The sequence below is a fragment of the Thunnus thynnus genome, chromosome 12, assembly GCF_963924715.1.
Source record: "Thunnus thynnus chromosome 12, fThuThy2.1, whole genome shotgun sequence".
Classification (NCBI taxonomy): Eukaryota; Metazoa; Chordata; class Actinopteri; order Scombriformes; family Scombridae; genus Thunnus; species Thunnus thynnus.
The window spans coordinates 21,362,473-21,379,159 of record NC_089528.1 but is presented as its reverse complement, the minus strand read 5'-3'; the positions used below and the strand labels follow the sequence as shown (position 1 = coordinate 21,379,159).

Sequence of the window (16,687 nt, the reverse complement as noted above, 5' to 3'; positions counted from 1 at the left end):
ATAAAACTTACTTATTTCATTTTGATACCATGTTTTTTTTTTTTTTTTTAACTTTTCATGTTTCGTCTTGTTTTGCCTGAAATGGGCTCCCATACCGATTATTTCTGATTATCATTAGATTAGGTCCTGATAGAGTGGTCTCCATGGTGACAGAAGGGAGGGCGGAGTCATATTTCGAGTGACTGGGGGGCACGAGCTGGACAAGGGTTGCCGTGGCAACTGTAACCTAACGTAACGTCTGTTCATTTAAAAACCCTACCGGTACTGCCGACGTCCCGTTGAGGTAACAGAGACGACGTGTCTGAATGAAAAGAAATTTACGTAATTTGCAGTTTAACGCAGATACGGCTCATTAAAATAAGTTAAGGTTTCTTTTATAGAGAGAAGATGGAGCTTGAGACGACGGAGACTGCACGCTCGACACCGAGTCGCTACGAGAAAAGTTTGGGGCTCCTCACGAGGAAGTTTGTCAGTTTGCTACAAGAAGCGGAGGATGGCGTCCTTGATTTGAAAGTGGTCAGTGAAACGACAGGGGCAGGCTCACTGTTGTTGTTTTTAGGGGAAATTAATCGGTGTTTTCTGGTGGTACCTTCCAGGCAGCAGACGTGAACAAAGGGCTGTCAGTCACTCTTAAATGGGGCTAGTCAGGTGCATTGATTTGTTTTCCAGGTGGTCTAGCTAGCCGCCATTAGCCAGGCCTCCTCGTTTGTTGGTCCAACAACACAAACTACTCACAAGCAGTAAAAAGCTGTATTTGTTTTTGGATGATGTGGATGGCTAATCTTCTGTAAAATAGTCAGAAAAATAAATCAGCTTATTTTGTTCATTAGAGGTAAATGTGGTAGTCCCTAAATGTTATTTCATAGTTTCTTAATCTGCCAATTTCAATACAGATTACTATGAACCCCCTTTTAATTAACCTGTGGTGGTCCCCACAAGACACTCTTTGCTACATCACTGTCCGTAGTTGGACAGTCTGACAGTCCCTCTCCATATTTTAATATACATATGCAAATATAATGGCAGACAAACATAAAACAACAACAACAATATTTTAGAGAGTTGACAGGGAGGAAACAACCCAGTTTTTGACTTTATGAGAAGAATAAGGGCATTAAATCACACACAACCACAAAAATGCCAAGAGCGGCACAAAAAGTCCAAGATTTACATTTTTATATTTACATTTTGTCATTTGGCAGACGTTCTAATCCAAAATGATTTACAAGCAAGGCAAGACAATCGAGCGTTAGAAGACAGTGACTCCAAAAGACTTATCTCAGCTGTTGTCGTTTCCTATCTTTACAGCAAGGATCACAACCTTGGAATTTATTTTGCCATACTTGACATTTTTGTACTTGTGTGTACATTTATATCTTCCTTTTCAAAATGTCAAATAAATGTCAAAAAACTGGGATGTCCCAACCAGCACATGTTCTTTTTGAAGGTTCCTTCCTGCCATCTCTCAAACTATTTTCTTAGAGCTGTCTGCTATAACTACTATGAAGCTCCGTAAATTGTGAGTAAATGGAGACATTTAGAAGAAAGCTTATTAAAGATTTCAGTTTTACCATCTGCTCTTAGTGTTTTGACTCGTGGCTGTGGCTTGTGGCCAGACCAAAGTTTATTTTAGTTTATTTTTTAAGTTTATTTTTTCATTTTTATCTTTCAACAAATCTATCTTCATTTTTATCACAGTGATGATGATGGAGTTTTCCCTCTCTACTTGCGCGCCAAAACTGGCTAATGTTTACACTGCAAGCTCCTCAGACCCTTTCCCTCCTCCTTCCTCCACTGCTATTGTATAACTGTCCTCTTCTGCCAAGGGGTTTGATTTGCTGTTTGTGCAGCTTAATTTGCCAAATCCTCCACTTGCTAGCTTTACTTGAGTCTCTCTTTTTTTCTTTTTTTTTGTGATGTACCTTGTCAACAAAAGTTCTGTCACTGAGCGAGACCCTTTATGGAAATTCCAAATTAACAGGCTGCAGACAGTTTGGCAGTGAAACAGAAGAGGAGGATATATGACATCACCAACGTACTGGAAGGTGTGGGGCTGATCGAGAAGAAAAACAAGAACATAATCCAGTGGAGGTTTGAAAAAACAAGTTTTACTGTTTTCATTTTTCAGCACCTTCAATATTTTGAAACCTCTTGAAAATCTCTACAGCGCTGTATGGAAATTGGCATCTTCATCATCTCCAGAAGTTGATCAATTAAAAAATATTCATATTTGCTTTTTAAGCCAAATCAAAATTTTTCCTTTGAAAAGACCCACTTAGTAATAGCAAAACAGTAGCAGCATTTGTTCATATCTCACCCTTTCCTCTCTCATCATTTATTATCGAGTCCAGGGGGGAAAACAAGGGAAGCCAAACCCAGGAGGCGCTGGAGCAGGTGAACGTTCTGAAGGCCCATATCTCTGAGCTAGAGGCTCAAGAGAAGGAGCTGGACAACCAGAAGGCATGGCTGGAGGAGAACATTAAATACCTCAACCATGATCCCATCACTAGTATATATCCTTTGAATTTTGAGGTTCAGTTCTAATTCAGTTCAGGTCTGTGTTTTTGTGTGATGTCTCTTTTCTTCATTTCACAATCTTGAGTGCACAAACTGTAATTTTGTGCCAGTTCATATTAAGGCAAGTTGAAACCAAAAACACCCCATCCTTACCTTGTATAATATTCAAAATCAACTTCCTGTTTCACTAAACCTGAAAGTGTTTAAAACATTTACTACTGAGCCTTTAAATTTGATGCCGTGCCGTTCCAGTGAAATGTTGCTTCACTGAAGTGAAATGTTATTCTCTTTTTTTTGTGCTCTTGATTCTTTGTGTCTCTCTCTCTCTCTACAGTTTGTAATTCAAGTCCTGGCTCCATTTATTAATTTCAGAGGGGGAAAAAAATCCCCATTTGATCCTTTTAACACTGTTTGCTTATTGAACAGAGAAAACACTATAAAGAGAGGATTATAAATATAATTGCTATTGTCAGTCTCTTGTGTAAGCAGAGCTAGGCTAATCCTGACTTGCACAATGCTCACAGTCTTGTTTTTCCAGTTTATTGTCTCCATTTCCCTCATATGTAATCCTGTTCCTGTTTCCTTAACATTTCCTCACTTATACATTTGTGACACATGAAGACATCTGCAATGCCTTCAGTGGAGACACTCTTCTGGCTGTAGTGGCTCCTGCTGGGACTCAACTGGAGGTGCCACTACCTGAAATGGTTGGTCACAATCATGCTTTCTTGAATTGGACACATTAAATTTTGTAGTCATAGTCAGCAGACAAGAAATTAAAATATTTTCCTTATTTTCTATGGTAAACCACATGCGGTCTGTAATAAAAGCTAGCTAATGCCATGATAAGTTTGTTGTGGCATGTGAAGTGTAATTAGGGTGCTCTACATTAGCTCCTACTTACAAACACCCAGGTCAAGAATTACTCATGCACAGAAATGTATGACTGTAAGCTGATCTCCATGTTGTTGTGTTTCAGGGCCAGAGTGGTCAGAAGAAGTACCAGGTGAACCTACGCAGTCAGTCAGCTCCCATCCAGGTCATGCTCATCAACAGGGATTCAGACTCCACAATACCTGTGGTGTTCCCTGTGCCGCCCACCGACGATATCTGTCCAATGCCAACTCCACCCAGTACCCCCGCCAGCCTGCAGAGGTTCCCTCTCTCAACATCTGTTTACTCCACTTCCAACACCACTTCCTCCTTCTGCAGCCAGGACTCTCTCTGCTCAGACCACCAGATGGTGCTGCCAGAACATGATGACGTGCTGACGCCCTCATCCACCCCTCCTGACATACAGATGGGTAAGGACAGGGACTTTGAGATTTGAGGATGAGTGGGTGGAAAATGGGCTTGTTGCGGGAAAAAAACGTATTGCATCATAAGTTCCTCAGTAAAACCACCAGTCATCCGGTTTTTTGTGCAGAACCTCACATTTGACACATACAGTAGAGGTTTTAAACATAAGTGAGAGGATTAAATAAATATAGCCAGCCAAAGTTTTTTATTGCATTGCACTATTAATAAAAAAGTAGAGGAATAAAAAAAAAACACTGAATAAACACTTGCGTATGTTAAGAAACTGGCTTAACATTAATCTCAAAGTACCGTCACACTGGAGCAGTTTCATTTCTTTCTTTCTCAGATCTCCCATCACAAGTCAGAAGAAGTTAAATTCAGTCCCTCCCTCTTGTAACTTTTATAAAATTTGGTAATTTCATTTTTTTTTTGTGTGTCGCACGCCTGATGTTTGATGTCCTGGCTGAATGCAGCTGGTGTTTCAAAGTTCACTGAGTGGTAATAGCGTAGAGAAAACCACACTGGTCTGTACTTGTGCACCAAAAGCCACTGGGGATATCCCCTACTGAAGCAAGCCTATTGGATATACTTTATTATTTACACCTAGCTAAAACTAACAGCTGTGAAATAAATTCTATTTCATGAAGATTATAATGTTCGTTGTGGTCATTGTTTTAGAGATGTGTCGATTAAGCTTTTTAGAGATTGAAGAGGCTGCAGTTAGGTGGTGTTGTTGAGTTACTCCAAAACAGGACAGAGGCATATTTGCTGTTACAAACTTTTTTTTTTAAAAGCCCCTGAAAAATGTAGTACACACAGGCCACAGGTGTTTACACTTATTCTATCTGAGTAGACCCCTTCTGTGTGTGACTGTGCTTGATTGACATCTCTCACTTTCCTCTCAAGTGGGCTAATCAGCCAAAATAAGTGAAAACCCCTGTTTAGGTGTGCAGGGCCTTTAAATGTCCAGTGTGTAGAATTTAGTGTCATCAAGCAGAACGGACTTGGCAGAAATGGAATATAATATTCATAAGTATGTTTTAATTAGTGTATAATCCCATAAAAATAAGAATCGTTGTGTTTTCGTTACCTTAGAATGAGCCCTTTATATCTACATGGAGAGTAGGTCCTCTTCCACAGAGCCTACCATGTTTTGACAGTAGCGCAGAACAGACAAACCAAACACTGGCAGGTCAAGGTGCGAAGCTGAAGTCCGACCATTCAATTCTGTGTAGAGACACTGTTGATTTAGATTGCGAATTGTGTCTCTTTTGCTTCGACTAGAGTTCAGTCTGATTGAACTTTGTGTAATCGCAGGACTCTGGCAATGTCCAGCCAGACTGGGCTAGGGGTGAGATGGATTGGGAAACAGAGAGAAATACTCTGCTATATCATGCTTATGTGGTGTATTTAAGTGAACTGTTATGCATCCACCTTTATGCGAAAACTTAATCGAACTGTATATATCACAAAAAAACAGAAAAACCTTCCAGTATAATTAACCATGAGATCAAATCACCAACTCTCTAAAACAGTTTCAACGTAAACTGAACATTATAAACTTGAAGCACTGTTGTATTAGATTGCATTAGTTTTAGCCAGGTGTCCCTAATAAACCTGCAACTTTTTTCTACTGTACTGGAAGCAGACAGTTTTTCACTCAGTAATGCTCCCATGCCCAAGAGTCAGAAGCAATGCACTGCTGAGCTGAGTTACCAGGAAATCAAATTCTGAAAAAGAACTGTAAGCAAATACTGGCCTTACGAAATGGATCATGTGAATCGTCTGGGCCATTATTGCTTTTAAAAGGTTGCTTTTTAGCAGCCGAGTAAGAAATATCAGATGTTAGCATGTCTTGGCCTGTAGAAACAGTATCAAAAAAGGCTTGCTGCTTGAAACACAATGTCACCGTAACGCAACTTAAAGCAAAAATAATAGGGCTGTGTCATTCATAATGGCTTGCCTATCTCAGACAAGTTTCAAGTCTCAGCAAGTTGATTTTCTTAGTGTGTTTTTCAGTGAATAAAAACCAGTATCTGGCTGGACCATAAGAAATCAGTTCAAGAACTGTTTTAGAACAGTTAAGTTTCTTCACAGTTGGTAAGAAATTAGCTTAAATGTGCAAAACCTCCTTTCTTTTTAAGTGACTTTGTATTTGCGTAACGCCCTTAATCGTAGTACAACATACTGCAATGATACAAAAGTAATTTCTACTGTGACAAATGCCAAGATAATGTTTGAACTTTGTCTACCCAATATTTGTAATGCATAAAATGTTCCTTTCCTTGAAACCTGTACATACAGTACTGAAGAAAATTGAATGAGGGAGTGTGAAGGCTCTCCTTTTATAATCCTTTAACATCTTCCTCAACTTGTAAATGTTCTGTCAAATTTCTTCAGTATAAAATACTCTGTAACACAACATTGTGGTGTAAATCACCTAGAAAGACAATTACACTAATGAAGCCAATTGCAGGTCAACCAGAATTTGCTAGCAAGCAAGACAGTGTCTGCATTTGATCCCGCTTCATGTCATGGGAACTAACTAAATATAGACATTTACAGTTTGTGTTCCAGACAAACCACTTCCTCTACTGGAAATAAGCTTATAAAGAATGAGTCAGTGTTGCAGTAGGCGTTAAGATGGAAACATACCTAGGAAACATGGTAAAGCTCAGAGCCAGCAAATTGTCAAAGTGAAACCCATTTTTTCAATGAAAATGAGGAATAATGCAACAGCAACTCAAACGTTCACTTACCAAACAATCTTTAGTGTTATACTCTGCTCTGGTCATTTCAGTAACAACTGACTGCTCAGGCTGTCTCTCTCTATGTGCTTCACCACACACTTTTGGACAGCGACCCATCCTCTTCTTATAGTACCACGTTCAGATAAATGAACTTCACAATGCTTCAGGTGTACTTTATGAAAGGGCCTGTGCAACTAATTATTCTTGTCATACCTCCCATTCCCCTCTGCAGTGTGTCACACTCAGCCTGCGCCAGTGTTAGAGCAGCAGCAGATGCACCTGGCGGGTCACGAGTTCCAGTCTGTGCTGGATATGAGCACCCTGCTGAAGCTCAACTCTGCTGGAGACCACATGAAGGACGACAGAGAGGGTAAGGCACAGGGATGTGAATAAATACAGTTACACTGAGCAGATTGCATCTAGCAGCACATTTGTTTCAGTTATGGTTCTGTAGAGGCTTTAAAAGGGACATATTATGCTTTTTGTGATTTCCTGTTGTTTATATTCTCTTCTGATGTTGGATATCTATGTTAAACACGGTCAAAGTTCTAAAACTTGAGGTTAACATATGTAGAAATGCTCCCTGCAAGTCAAAAGCCAGGGCTTCAACCTACTTTGACATTTTTTCCTACCTGTCAGCTCATAGTTAATGCCCAAAAACAACCATCTGTTCTGTAGCCTTTGTTGCTAAGGTTGTTGCTAAGGTTCTTCTATGGGTTGTTCATGTTGTCCACTCACATATTTCAGATCAGATTTCGTCTCGAACATTTACGAATGTATTTGAGAAGTTGACATTTCAAGTAAAGAACGAGAAAAACTAGTTAAATCCTACTACTATAGTTTGTTTCATCATGAGGTAGCCTCCGCAGTCAGTGGACGTCTGCAGAGAGGCGGCTTTCAAGAGCTGGCCAATCAGAAGAGAGCGGGCTCTCTGGGATGAGAGCCTTAAAGAGACAGGAGCTAAATTGCCATGATTCAGACAGAGACTGAACTGAGTTTTTTAAACTGTAAATCATGCAAATATATTCCAGTAGAGCACCAAATTACAAATATGTCCCCTATAAGATCACTTTTTATTGATTGTATTGATTCCAATATTACTTGGACTGATAAGAGAAAATGGGTGAATAATTTACTGATATTTTGTTGACTTTTTATCTGGTTTTGTTGCTTATAAATTGATGTTACACAGGCCATAAATGTAAATTTTTCATTACACTCTGAAGTAGAAGCTGTAAAAAATGTGCTTTTAATCCTTTTGTAGGCGCTGTTGACCTAATTGATGAGCTGATGTGTACTGATGGTAAGCACCTCAAAACCTGTTCTAACAGTTATATATCACTTAGACTGCATATAGAATTTTGATTATATATATCTGTTTCTGTCTTACTTATGTTTTACAGTATTCTCGTTGATGCTTCTCTCTCTACATGCAGGCATAGACTACAGCTTCAACCTGGACGACAATGAAGGCGTGTGCGACCTGTTTGACGTACAGATCCTTAATTACTGACGGCTGATGGGGGCTCTGCTATATGCTTATACAATCTCAGGAAGCACTTTTTGCCTCCCTCTAGAGACACTTCAAAGATACTTTTCTCCTATTTTTGTTACAATTGCACCGCTGATACTTAAACATGCCGTTGTCATTTATCTTAAATACCCTTTACATATGTAAGATTTCACCGCTTTGCACCAGACAGCTTCTTTTTTTACTAAGCTGGGTTTTTGCCTTCACAGCCAACACAAAACATAGTGCCTGAATGAGGATAAGATATTTATGTAGCTACAGGGTCATTATGTCGTCATTGGATTTTTTAACGATTTACTGGTTAAATATCCACAACGTTCCAGAGAAATGAGGTGCCTTAGTGGAAATAAACCAGGATGAATCCTTCAGCCTCCTACTGCACTTTTGCATGTACGCATCTTTGATTTTTCCACATCTGGTGGAAAGTCTGAGACTTGAAGAAAACTGCTTTACTTTCTGTTGCTTGGTCAACATTTGGAACTGTGACAGTGTTTTGCTTTAGCTGATATTTACAGTAACTTGTAATGATTCAGTATTGGCTTTTTAAAAACCTTTTGATACAGGGTTGACGATCTAGTTCAGGGTACATAAACAGACTGGTAACACTGGTACAGTACCTTTCCATAGTTATATTTGATAAAAATGGCATATTGTATTTAAGGAGTGATTTTGTTACATTTTGTAACCTTGTTCTCATGTGAAAAAGCCAGAAAGTTTTCTTCTCTAAATTATTGTCACACTGCCATCTTAGGCCTCTAAGTTTTTGTTTTATACATTTTTATTATCACAGTTATATATTTGAATAACTAATATTTTTTACTTAATTTAAGAGAAAATTCTTGGTTGTAGTTTGTTGAAACTGAAGCTGGTTGACTGCCTTAATCGTAATTTAATAACTGAATTAGCCATATTTCTGATCTGAAATATCAGATGTTAAGAGCCTTGGTCGGCATTTTTGTATATTTATAGTTTTCTTTGATTGCAAGAAGTAATGTTTTTGTTACATTTAGTTGTTTATTTGCACTGTTAAAATTTTTTTTCAATAAAGGATTTAATCTTGACTTACAAACTTTTCTTTTCTAACAAATAATGATTATAGTTTAATTTACAAATGTAAAATGAGAGTACAACAGAGCACAAATCGTTAAAACATGGGCAAAAAGAAGCCTCTCAATAACGTTTTTGGCATGTTTGTAAAGGTAGTTTAAAACCACACAGCAGGCTTTGTTAATCACGCTGTGTCTACATGTTTTATCCTCAGGTTGAAGCGCAAAACCTTTATTTTTTTTTTATTTTTTGCTCAGTTGCCAGATGGAAAACCTTAGTCATATGGTTTCTGCATGAAGCCTCACACGTGTTAGCGTCACTTAACAAACCATTACTTGATTTGTACCATCTGGGATAGAGAAAGAAAGAAAGAAAGGAAAAAAAACAGAGACATACAAGGTAATCCATGACCCTGCGTCACACCAGGTGTGTTTACGTTTTCTCTGAGCGATAAATATGTTAAATCATCAACAGGGAAAAGTACTGTTGATACAACAAAAACATGATTAAACTATGTAGTGTTATGTTTATGTATAACTTATGTATAACTGTAAGGAGATCTTATAACTGATTTGCGAAGAGCAAGCAAAGTCTGGCACTGACCTTTGTTTATCTAAACAGGTACCGAATGTGCTAGTGCTGGACTTTTGCAAATGTACTAGATGTTTGAATGTCCCTCCCTCTCTATGCAGCGACACAAACGAATACTAAGAATGTTTTCATCTTGCCAGGTTTAATCGTTGTCACAGAAAAAACATCTGTAATTATAAAGTAAGAATTTCCACTATCAAGACAATGACAATCTTTCCAGCAGCTCAACATCACCTCGTGAAAAGATTACCAGAAATAGTTTATCAGTCTGTTAAGCAAACTTGGCTGCCTGCTCAGAGAAAAGCTGTGCAGTGTAAAGTGAAAACAGTGAAAAGTGTTCAGTAAATGTGGGTTTCAGATGTCCTGAGGAATTCAGGACAGAACAAAACTGTGGCTTCCTTACATCAAAGCCAGTCAAATCCCAACTGAATGTAGATTTGGCACAGGATTGTTTGCAAACTACACTAACAGTCCAGAAGCTCCCTAGCGGATGCTTTGACATATGCTATCTTTTAGTTTTCCATAAATCATTTATATTGTTGAGCTGACAAATAAAATACCTTATCTGAAAGTACACGGTTGTGTTTTAGCATCATAATTCTGTCAAATGGAACAATATTAAAGATCGTAGATGACTATCAGAGATCATGTCTCAGCCGGCGTGTGTGATTCATCTAATTTATTGCCTGTGTAGATGTAAGTATTATTTACTTAAATTGATTACAATAAAAAATAAGCTGAGCACTATTTGACACTATCACAAGGTTGTTTGCCAAAAGAGCAAAGTTCTTTCATAGATTTACAAACACTTGTTTTTTCTTTCTTATTTTTTCATCTTTAAATGTTATTTATTCAGTTATTTGTACTTTGTATTGCGTGGGTAGTTGGAAAAATGTTTGTGGTTTTCCAAGAAAGTAGTTAATGTTTCATGGATTAGAATAAACTATAAACAAACACATTTAAGCTTGTGAGATATGCAGGAAAAGAGCATTTTGAAGCTCTTTTATTGTGTCATGCCACTACAAAAAAAACACAACTAAAACTAAATATGATTTATTCAGGACAAGGCTGTAAAAACTGACAAAACATCATACAAAACATAGACCCATTCATACCTAATAAAGAATCAAATCTTAAAAAATACGCCACAAATATATAGTTCCATCTTTTTTTTAAAAAAAGGCTATGTGCTTTCTTAAAACAAAAATTGCAAAAAGTTACACAAAGAAGGGTAAATAATGCATTTGTTGTGGACTATTTTCAGCCACAGATTGACACACATTTGATTCTCTAGTGACTATTTACTGTAACAGGACAGTGTATGTCAGTTTGACTCAAAATAAACTACATTGCCCTAGTAACCGAGTGGTAACTGCGCATGTGACTGCAATGTCCTTTGTTTGACTCCAGCTAGGGACTGTTGTTGCCCCTCTCTCTTCCCTCGTTTCCTGTCTGCTTCTCTACTATCAGCTATCTATTAAAGGCAAAAAAATACTCAAAAATATATCTAAAAAAACCCTAAATTGTCCATATTCATGGTAGTGTAAATGTAATGATTTCCACATATGGTTCCATCGCTGTTGTTTTCAAAAAATGTAGACTATAACACAGAGTAACTGTATCTATTCTTCTACTCTACTAAATAAGTCTAAATATGTGATTTTGATGCATGTCTATATGTCTTTCACCATGAAGTACTAGTGGTAACTCATATTGAGAATGTGTTAGTCTCTTGGGATGCACTGCAGGAGTTGAATGACATCTCCATCCCTTCATCCTCTGCAGGAGTTCTCGTCTTCCCGCTTCTTTTTCTCTTCTCCCCAAACTTCTTGACCACTTTCATCATATGCTGCCGCAAGGAGGACCCCACGAAGGCGTAGAGGATCGGGTTGAGGCAGCAGTGAGTGAGGGCCAGACTCTTTGTCACCTGAGCCGCCTGGTGCAACACTTTGTTTGTCCCACAGTGGGTCACTAAAATGTAGACGAAGTCCATCGTCCGGTAGACCTTCAAAACGTTATAGGGCAGCTGAGTGACCACAAACACCCCCACTACTATTAGGAGAACACGCAGGGCTTTCCACTTCTTGCCTCTGCTCTCGATAGGGAGGCTCTTAAGCGCTCGGCCCACTCTCCAGTAACAGATCACCATAACCAGGAGAGGAATCACAAATCCCAGCAGCACCTCGGCTATCTCCAGGGAAGCTTTAGCCTCTCTAGCTAAAGATGGAGGATAGATAGCTTGACAGATATTCCTATCCGATGCCCACCTAACTTCAGACAGTATCAAATCAGGCAGGCCCAGGATGAAAGCTGTCCCCCAAACAATCCCACACACCTTCCAGCAGTGTCTCCTGGTGAATATCCTCTGCAACCACCCTCCTTGCTCTCTGCCCTGTGCTCTGGCCAGCGCTAAGTACCGATCCAGGCTGATGCAGGCCAGCAGTAGCATGCAGCAGGTGAAGTTGACAGTGTAGCAGGCCGACACGATCTTGCAGACGACCTCCCCGAGCTCCCAACCCCTCGCCGCGTCAGCAGCCCAGAAAGGCAGCGTAAAGAGCAGGAGCAGGTCCGCCACAGCCAGTTGGGTGAGGAAAACATCTGTCATGGTCTTCAGGCGTTTGTGGTAGGCATACACGGCCACCACTAAGATGTTTCCTGTCAGCCCCACCACCACACACACTGTGTACGTGATGGGGAAGAAAAGGGCTGCGAAAGAGCGGATGTCACCCTTCTCACAGAGTGGGGAGTAGTCATCATAGCTGAAGTTGAAACTGAAGTTCTCATGGTAATAGTAGTCATCCTCCGCCGAGACTTCCATTCTAATTAGAGAAATCTGTGAGGGAGGACATTTTTGGTTATTTATCTATGGCCTTTAAACATTCACAATGCTGTTTGAGCAACAATGAAAATATTACCGTGGAGCCAAAATCTGGGAAATTGCTATCTGATAACTTGACTTTCCTTCTGGTAAGAAAATATGTAGAAACAAAAATTCCCCTTGTTTGGGGAAATACATAAAAAAGAAGAAACACCCTATGCAATCTGCAAAAAGTTGTGCGATTGTAGGTTAATTAAAGTACCATGATAACATCAAAGTCAACATCCCCATGTCGACATCTGGGACCAGGATATCGTGTCCTGACCTGAACTATTCCTCCCTGTTGTACCTTTGCTGAGATAAAATAATGTGCTCATTCTGTCTTGCTGAAGTGTGACTAAGTGCCGAGAGCAGAGGAGGACACATAGTTTCTACAAGTCCAGATTGTATAAACTGATGTAACTCCCACGGAGATCCCCCTGCTCAGATGTCTTCACTGCATTAATTAATATGCTGAAGATGAAGAGTTTCAAAATATCTATTTGAAAGAAGGACACCTGGTCCTGGATGAAAACAGAAGATACGACATTGACACATTAACAAAGATACGACAGGTGACAAATTAAAGGAAAAACCAACATTGTCTTAGTGTCTTAGTAACGTGTTGGGTCACCATGTGCCACCGGAACAGCTTCAATGTGCCTTGGCATAGTAGGCCTGTGTAGACAAGCACAGTCTCACGCTAGACTTGAACTCATAACCTCAGACATGGGAGATGGGAACGCTAGCAAAGAGGCTAAGATGTCAGGGAGTGAGGTTTACTCTCGCAGATGCCACTTTAGTCACTGTTCCTATTGAAACACTAGCAAGTTGAGCAGTCTTTATGACTGAAGCTCCTGCCGTCTGTGCCCCAACAATGAACCCTCTTTCAGTCACTTAGATCTTTTCCTGTTGCCATCTTGATACAAAATCAAAATCAACTGTCACAGAGCATGATTGGATGTTAATTGCTTAATTGTACCATGCAGTGTGCCTATGTGGAAGCATCTGCATTCGTTATGTTTCTCCACTCATTTATTCAGGTTTTTCCTTTAATTTGTCATCCATCTTTATTTACCTGATTTGACTCGTTTAGACATTTATCTGAAGCTTCATATTAGCTTCAGATAAACTTTTAAATACATTTTGTGGATTTTGGCCCCCCATCACTTACAATGTAAGCTCATTATGAAGGGATCTAATAATGGTCATTATAAACCGGAGGAATGATTATAGTAAGAAAAACCTATTTCAGTGGTCATTTAGCCACCAGACTGTTGTTTTAAGACCGACTTGAGAAATTGTGAACCTGTCCTTTAATATAATATATACTGCATATAATAACATTATCATTATTCTGAAAGGGACATTGTGCAATAATTTTACTTCTGATACCATAACTACATTTTGTTTCTAATCATGTACTTAAAGTACACTTTTGAATGTAGCACTTGCAGGTATCCTATTTCTGCCTTGTGGCATTTCTACTAAAGTAGCCTATCAAACGACTTTAAATCTGATTACTTACAGTTTTTTAAAACAAAGAAACAAAAAAAGACTGTGAAACTTGTGGTTATATAGCAGTGTTACAGATGTATTTGTAGGTGGGGTGGCGCATCACAACAACAAGAAATGTTTCTCTTGACGTTTATAAAGCTACACAGCTGATAAAAAAGAGAGATGTTACATTACAGATAAGGACAAATGTAGCTGTGCATAATGTTTGATAGATACTTACGGTATTTTATACAACCATGTCCCGTGTGTATGAATATGTCCCGTAAAAGAACGAGTCAAAGCTTTTCGTAGAGTCCAGACTACGTCGCTCTCAACTGAGAAAGGTTCGATTGATTTAATACCCGTACAGCACGCTTGGGCGGGACGTTACAAAATCCTGCTTTATGAGTGCTCTGTGTCTGAGGTGAAGACATCGTAATTGTAGCGCAGCACAAACCCCAAAATTTATAATTGAAAGAAATGCCTTCTCATTGTGGAATTGCAGGAATGCGCAGTGGCATTCGCATAAAACAGAATTAGATAATTTAATCTCAATGAGACTCTCCTTGTTAAATAATTTCCTCCTGATTATAGCAAATGTGGTGATGGCCATTCACTGAGTTTACTCTGACCCTGCAGGTGTAATATGGTGTCCTAATTGTTTACTTTCCGTTTTTTTCATCTCGATTTTTTTGTCAACAAAAACATTAGTTAGCTGTCATCTGTGTCTTCTACATCAAACAGCAGTTTTACAGAATTACAGAGGATATATAATTGAAAAATACTTAGACATGTCAGGTAAAGCTAGTATTTTCCTTCATTATTTTAAATTTTAAATTTGGGAATAGCAGATTAGTGAGTGTCATGCAAATCAAATGTGATGAAATCAGATATGAAAAATAAACATTACACATACTGAAGGTCTGAAATGTGAACACACCTAGTCAGCAGGGACCTTTCTTACCGTGATTCACTGTTTGTTTCTCGGGGCAAAGAGCAGGGATCCAGTCCAGTTTCAAGTCTAGCTGAGTTTTGTGGCTCTACACACTATAAACACCCTTTGGAGAAGGATGACTCAGAGAGAGAGAGAGGGAGAGAGCGAGAAGTCAAGTGACAGGAGACATAAATGAAGTCACCACTCTAGACTATCTGTTTGGGGTGTTTACTGAGGAGAAGTTTTATGAACATGAATGAACATGTTTACACCAAAATAAAAGCAGCTATGTTAGCAACATTTCAACACCAGATGTAAGACAGAGACTGTGATTCATTAAACCAAATATCGGAGGGGAAGTGAAAGACAGGCATTTGTCCATCCCTCATTTCCACTGCTGAAGTGCCCTTGAGCAAGACACTAACTGTAAAGCCTTAATCACCTCAGTGCAGCTGCTTATTAGCCATCAGATCAGACTATGGCTGTATTGGAGCACATTGAGCATTCCTGCAAATGCATTGTGAATGAAATATAAATAAATCACTAAATTAAAAATGTATTTAATTTAGATGATACAGAAGATGTTTAATTTAGCAATGATAAAAGGAAATATTTGCGCAGATTTGTGCAAAATGTGCAAAAGTAAATATTGCATATTAAATATGCAATATTTTAGTAAGAATACCCTACAGCCTCCGGAAAGCATGCACCTGTATCATCTTTACTGTATTTAAGTTTACATCCACACCCACTGTTTTAATAATCACCCTGCAGCTAAAACCACATGGAATGTGGAGGATTACCTTTGGTTTTAATCCACCCACATTTGGCAGACGCATGTTGTTTCTTTTAAAGAAAAAGACCTTTCGCTTGTATTTTCCACAGTTGTGATGAACAGAGAAAACAAACACTGGCTTCTTTCTTGTTTTCAGTATAAAATTGTCTTGTGTGCTACAAAAATAGATCATTAAATAGGAAAAATTAACATACACACGTAGAGGAAAAAACAGGCTATACATCACTTTCAAGTCATTTCTATTGTCATGACTGAGTGATTATACTCACTGTTTGAATTCGCAGACCAGCTGGTGAAATATCAGGTTTAAATAAAGTTGTTTACCATCAGTGAAAAGAAGTAGTGAGCAGTGAAAAATACATATGATAAATAAAAGTGTATTCAGTGGGTGTTGAATGTTAATCAGAAGCTACACCCTCACACCCGCATATAGCTGACACCATCACTGACAGCTTTAACATTTGTTTCAGAGGTTAATTGAGGGTGATATTAATGAGCTATGTAGGGGGCTTCGGGGCAAAAATGAGCTGTGGGCCCAGTCACACACGTAGCGAAGTTCATCTGTGTGTCCACGTGAAATAGGTGATGCTAGAAGCTAGAATGAAGCCTCAGGATTAGGAAATAAAGCACTACGTATTATATCAGTTTGTATTGTGTTTTATTGGTGCATTTTGCCCAACAAATTTGCACAATTTGCCGACACCATTTGAGACATATTAAGGCTGGAGCTCTGGGGCATCAGCAGTTGCCTGGTGGATAATCTAACTTTCAGGGTGGTACAGTGTCTCAGTGGTAGTTAGCACTGTTCCAAGGACCAAGAAGCTTTTCTGTGTGGAGTTTGCATGTTCTAATACAGTTTTCCTACAAT

At 38.9% G+C, this 16,687-nt stretch overlaps 2 protein-coding genes across 4 annotated transcripts; one reads left to right on the top strand and one right to left on the bottom strand.

Annotated features, from left to right (window-relative positions):
- The first annotated feature begins 171 nt into the window (after positions 1-171).
- Positions 172-9,158, top strand: e2f5 (E2F transcription factor 5). Of its 3 annotated transcripts, none has more exons than XM_067606297.1 (9): positions 172-283; positions 381-516; positions 1,982-2,091; positions 2,352-2,513; positions 3,116-3,224; positions 3,497-3,821; positions 6,799-6,936; positions 7,831-7,869; positions 8,003-9,158. In XM_067606297.1, the coding sequence occupies exons 2-9, from the start codon at positions 388-390 to the stop codon at positions 8,077-8,079; spliced, it is 1,089 nt and encodes a 362-aa protein (XP_067462398.1). In that variant the 5' UTR covers positions 172-283; positions 381-387; the 3' UTR covers positions 8,080-9,158. The 3 variants fall into 3 exon arrangements, with proteins under 3 accessions (XP_067462398.1, XP_067462400.1, XP_067462399.1); XM_067606299.1 differs by having other exon boundaries at positions 368-516; XM_067606298.1 differs by lacking the exon at positions 172-283 and having other exon boundaries at positions 290-516.
- A 1,614-nt stretch (positions 9,159-10,772) lies between these two features.
- On the bottom strand, positions 10,773-14,449 carry ackr4a (atypical chemokine receptor 4a). Its single transcript, XM_067606294.1, has 2 exons — positions 14,331-14,449; positions 10,773-12,568 (listed from the first exon to the last, which is right to left on the bottom strand). The coding sequence occupies exon 2, from the start codon at positions 12,551-12,553 to the stop codon at positions 11,444-11,446; it is 1,110 nt and encodes a 369-aa protein (XP_067462395.1). The 5' UTR covers positions 12,554-12,568; positions 14,331-14,449; the 3' UTR covers positions 10,773-11,443.
- Between the last annotated feature and the right edge of the window lie 2,238 nt (positions 14,450-16,687).

Bases quoted from the DNA above. Each gene is read 5' to 3' on its own strand.
- e2f5 (XM_067606297.1), top strand. From the start codon at position 388: ATGGAGCTTGAGACGACGGAGACTGCACGCTCGACACCGAGTCGCTAC. The intron at 2,514-3,115 runs ATATCCTTTGAA...ACATTTCCTCAC, and splicing joins CATGATCCCATCACTAGTAT to TTATACATTTGTGACACATG. The intron at 6,937-7,830 runs GTAAGGCACAGG...ATCCTTTTGTAG, and splicing joins CATGAAGGACGACAGAGAGG to GCGCTGTTGACCTAATTGAT.
- ackr4a (XM_067606294.1), bottom strand. From the start codon at position 12,553: ATGGAAGTCTCGGCGGAGGATGACTACTATTACCATGAGAACTTCAGT.